General features: G+C 40.7%; 1 protein-coding gene across 1 annotated transcript in view; it reads left to right on the top strand.

The window, feature by feature from the left end:
- The first annotated feature begins 2,702 nt into the window (after positions 1-2,702).
- Positions 2,703-4,502, top strand: part of LOC106880206 (alcohol dehydrogenase class-3) — a 29,475-nt gene continuing 27,675 nt past the window's right edge. The window contains exon 1 of the mRNA XM_052969463.1: positions 2,703-2,937. Within this exon, the coding sequence (XP_052825423.1) occupies positions 2,917-2,937 (21 nt within the window). The 5' untranslated portion in view covers positions 2,703-2,916. The remainder of the gene's footprint in view (positions 2,938-4,502) is intronic.

The raw sequence follows: 4,502 nt of genomic DNA on the forward strand, positions 1-4,502 counted from the left end.
CCAGATTCGGAGACCCTTCGTGAAAGAGACTATACCTCTCTCTGGCAAGAGAAAGGCATAGATGATGTCAGAGAGTATGGTATCGGCTTTGCCGTGAAGAACTATCTGCTAAAGTTGGTAGAACTCAACAATGACAGTTCAGAGCGGATACTCTCACTTCGATTGCACACTTCGGTTGTCAACCTTATCAAGGATAAGTTCTACGATCAGCTCTCTAGGAAAATACAGACGATCCCAAACAGAGAATAGCTGATGCTACTTGGCGACTTCAATGCCAAAAGTGGGAGTTGGTCACGACTACTGGCCAAGGTTTTTGGGTCGGTACGGGGTTGGCAACATGAAAGAAAATGGGCAGCTTGAGTTCTGCATGCTCCATGGAGTATGTGTCACCAACACCTACTTCCGGGCCAAAACTCAACACAGGGTCACCTGGCGCCACCTTTCCCCAGGGCACTGGTACCAGCTAGATTTGATCATCACAGGACGCAACTACCTGAGGAATGTCCTCCTGACTCGATCTTTTCAGCGCGGTGACTGGGACACAGACCACTCCCTGGTTTGCTGTAATCTCAAACTCCAACCAAAAATAATTCACAGCGCCAAGCCCACAGACAAGCAGCATATCAATACTACCGCAACCCAACAACCAACTAAGACAGATGCATTCCTCAAGACACTGGAAGACGCCCTCCTTTCAGACCCACCAGAAGGCAATGTTCAGTAGAGATGGGACTCTCTCAAGAAGATCATCCATAGCACTGCACTGAGGGCCTTTGGGAGGAGGAGGAGGATGAAAATGGCACATGACTGGTTTGAGGCGAATGTGAAAGAATTCAATACTCTCATGGAGGAGAAGCATGCTGCCCTGCTGAAGCACAAACACCAATCCACCAGAGCAGCGTTGCAAGCATTAAGATCAGCAAGGAACAGCATGCAGAAGACAATGAAATGGTGTGCAAATGACTACTGGTTACGACTATCCAGCTGTCATTTGACACGGGCAACATTTGTGGTTTGTTTGAGGGTATCAAGAAAGCCATCGGCCCAACCCAGAGCAAGATAACTCCACTCAAATCCAGAACAGGAGAAGATGTTAAGTGCAAAAGAGAACAGCTGGAGAAATGTGTGGAACATAATTCCGAACTCTGCACCAAAGAAAACTACATCTCGGACAGTGTACTAGATACCCTAAAGCACCTACCGGTCATAGAGGAACCGGACACACTGCCAACTGCTGAAGAATTGAGCAGCGCCATTGATGGATTGCCAACTGGAAAAGCACTGGGTTTGGATGTGCAAGGAGAGTTCTGGATGTGCAAGACATGAGAGACTGCAACATTGTCACCCTATATAAGAACAAAGGGGACAAAATCGACTACAATAACTACCGAGGCATCTCACTGTTAAGCATCGTTGGGAAGGTCTTTGCCTGTGTGGCCCTAAAAAGGTTACAAAAAAATCGCTGAGAGGTATACTCCAAAACGCTCCACCATCGACAAGGTCTCTCTCCAACAGCTACAGGAGAATTGTCGAGAGCAAAGGCAACCACTCTTTATCACCTTCATCGACCCCAGAAAGGCTTTTGACCATAATCGTCCGAAAAGTACCGATCGAGAATTCTTAATACTGACGTCAGTTTCGGCAATTCATCCAAATAACAGAGGCCGAGTAAAATGTCCATAGCTTTGTCCTATTCGCTTGCCTAAGAGGAAAAAAAATGAAGTAGATACTTAAATTTATTGCACGAAAAATAAATAAAAGGGCAACGAACATTAGTTAAATAGGTATCAGCATCGGGCCAGTTGTTACAACAAATTACATTACACCAAAATGGTCTAATTTGTATTATTGTAGAAGTTATTAGGTGTTGCCATGTATTGTTCTTAAAAATATAAACAATGCGTTTCATTTGCATTTTCCCCTTATATCAGTTATAGAAAAATTAATAATGAAATATGAAAATTAGCATTTTTTTTTTCTTGTTGCCCTTATCCAAAGTAAATAATTTGTTGACAATGTTTAGTAGTATTTAGTGTTGTGAGGTTTGTTCTAGAGAGTGACGTGGAAGAAAACTGATTATTTACTCAACTATTTCTCATGCATCACTTATGTCTTGTCAGACAATGGAAGGGCCGAGGGAGTTGTGTTAAGAACATCGGTTATCCTTAATCTAGCCTTGAAGAGATACGTATTGTTAGAAAACATTTACATATCACAGTCTATTTACCACCGCCACCACCATATCATCATTATCATCATTAAAAATGTATATAAATTCGTGTCAGGTATAAAAATTATATGGAATATGTTGAGGGAAACTAAGGTTAATGATAAAACAAATACGGTGGAACTAACAAAGGTGAAATGGCTCAAAAACAAAACAAAGAAAAGAGCAGAGCTGGGGAGAAAAGGAGAGCAGACATTTAGCGTGAGAAAAAAAGTCAGGCGGGTAGAGAGAGAGTAACGGGCAGCAATTAACGTCATCATTGAGATGAAAGGTGGTTAAAGCGGAGAAAATTGAGAGAGAGAGAGAGAGAGAGAGAGAGAGAGAGAGAGAGAGAGAGAGAGAGAGAGAGAGGGGAGGTTATAAAAGAAGATAAAGGAGGAGGAAAGCAAAAACTGTACTAATCAGTAATATAAGTGATAGTAGGAGGGTGAGTGAAAAGCGATAAACAGAAAAAGAGAGGAAAAAAAGATGGGGAGTAACAAGACTGTAACCGTTGAAATCAATGGTAGAAGGCTGAGAGAAGCATGCTAGATAGAGTAAGAGAAGAGAGAAAGTATGTGTGAGAGAGAAAGGGAGATAAAGCAAAGAGGGAAGAAAGCGATAAAACAGAAAGACACGCGTCGGGTACCGACTATCATCCACTAACTGTTACAGAAGACAACTGCAGTTTGACGTTCGTTTCTTATAAAATGGCAGACACAGCTGGTAAAGTAAGTTTTCAACAACCGTTTTACAACTTTTAATAGTTTGTTCAACGATTTAATTCCTACCTATCACGAACGACCTATGTATTTATACCGCCTACAACTTTTACAGACAGTTTAACTGTTAAAGCAAACTCTGTCCCTTTGTTAAAACTATAATTTGTTGTAAGTTTCAGACTTTGCATTTATAATAACGGTTTTAACAGTGTCAACTTTAAAAACATACAAACCAAAGTGGTTGCACGGCTTGCTAGAAATAACTCACAACTCCTCTTCTGTCACACACTACTATCTTGAAATAAATTTTTAAAAAAAAGGAAAATAGAAAAAAGACGGTTGAGTTTCATGATGGTGTACGAGTAGGGCTCACTTGACTAAACAACAATCTTGATAATCGATTTGCAATGTCCAATAAGCCTTTATTTTATGAACCCGCCCCTCCTAAAAGTTCAAATCTGTGATTTCGTCCCTTTCATAGTTATTCCCGACAGTTTGGTATTTTGGAGCATGTAGAATAAAGTTCCCTTTTCGAAAGACAAATTGCCTGAAGTAACTATTTAGAGTCAATGAACAACAAACCAAAATTTGTAGCTTTCTTTTTGCCAACATTAACCCTTTTTTGCTTTGCTTTCTTTTTAAGGAACAATGCTTTGTAATAATTATGCTTGTATTTAGTGTGCTCTTACCAGTTGCCTATTTGCGTGTGTACGTGTGAGAGAAAAAGTGTTATGGTTATGTGATGCTTTGCTCGGTTTGGAATATTGTGCATTGGTGCAAGTATGTGAATGATTAAAGCAGTTATGGGAAAACTGCGGTCCGCAGGACTTTTAGTATGGCATGCCTAACGAAAAATTAACCTTGAATATTTTTTTAGTAATGTGGCCTGCTTGATGATGAACCATGTCTCATGCGGCCCACTTCCCCCAAAAGGCTGCTCATGCCTGGATTAAAGTGCTTTTTTTGTTTTTTTTCGCATGTGTTTCTATTCCCTTAAGAAGCTAGTTTTGACGTTATACGCTGAATTATGTATGATTTTTTGTTTCATGGGCGGACACACTCACACACACATAAACCGGAATTTAACCTTTTTATTTCTACGGAATTTTTTCACATTTTGTAGTATCTTTCAAAATACCGGCTGCGTGGATTTTTTTTTTATCTCCTTTAATCCATGTTTTGTCGGTTTTGTCTATGTGGGATACGTGCCATAAAAAGTACCTTCCCCATCACTGACAAATCCGATTTACGTGCGACAACTATTTAGTAAGTCGACCCTTTGGTGTTCGATATACACACACACACACACACACACACACACACACACACACACACCAGATATGGGCAACTCTTTTCGAGAAGTGGGCCGCATGAGACCTGGTTTATCATCAGGCGAGCTGCACTACTAGAAAAATTTCAAGGTAATATTTCGCTGTTGTACCAGTCAGAATGTCCTGTAGGTCGCACTTTGCCCATGACTGATATATACTATGCATGGTAGGCGCAATTTTGCAACCACGAAGTCCTGGGTTCGATCTCATGGTCAATATAAAGATCTTCACCCGTGAACAAAA

This window comes from Octopus bimaculoides, chromosome 7 (assembly GCF_001194135.2).
Source record: "Octopus bimaculoides isolate UCB-OBI-ISO-001 chromosome 7, ASM119413v2, whole genome shotgun sequence".
In the NCBI taxonomy this organism is placed as follows: Eukaryota; Metazoa; Mollusca; class Cephalopoda; order Octopoda; family Octopodidae; genus Octopus; species Octopus bimaculoides.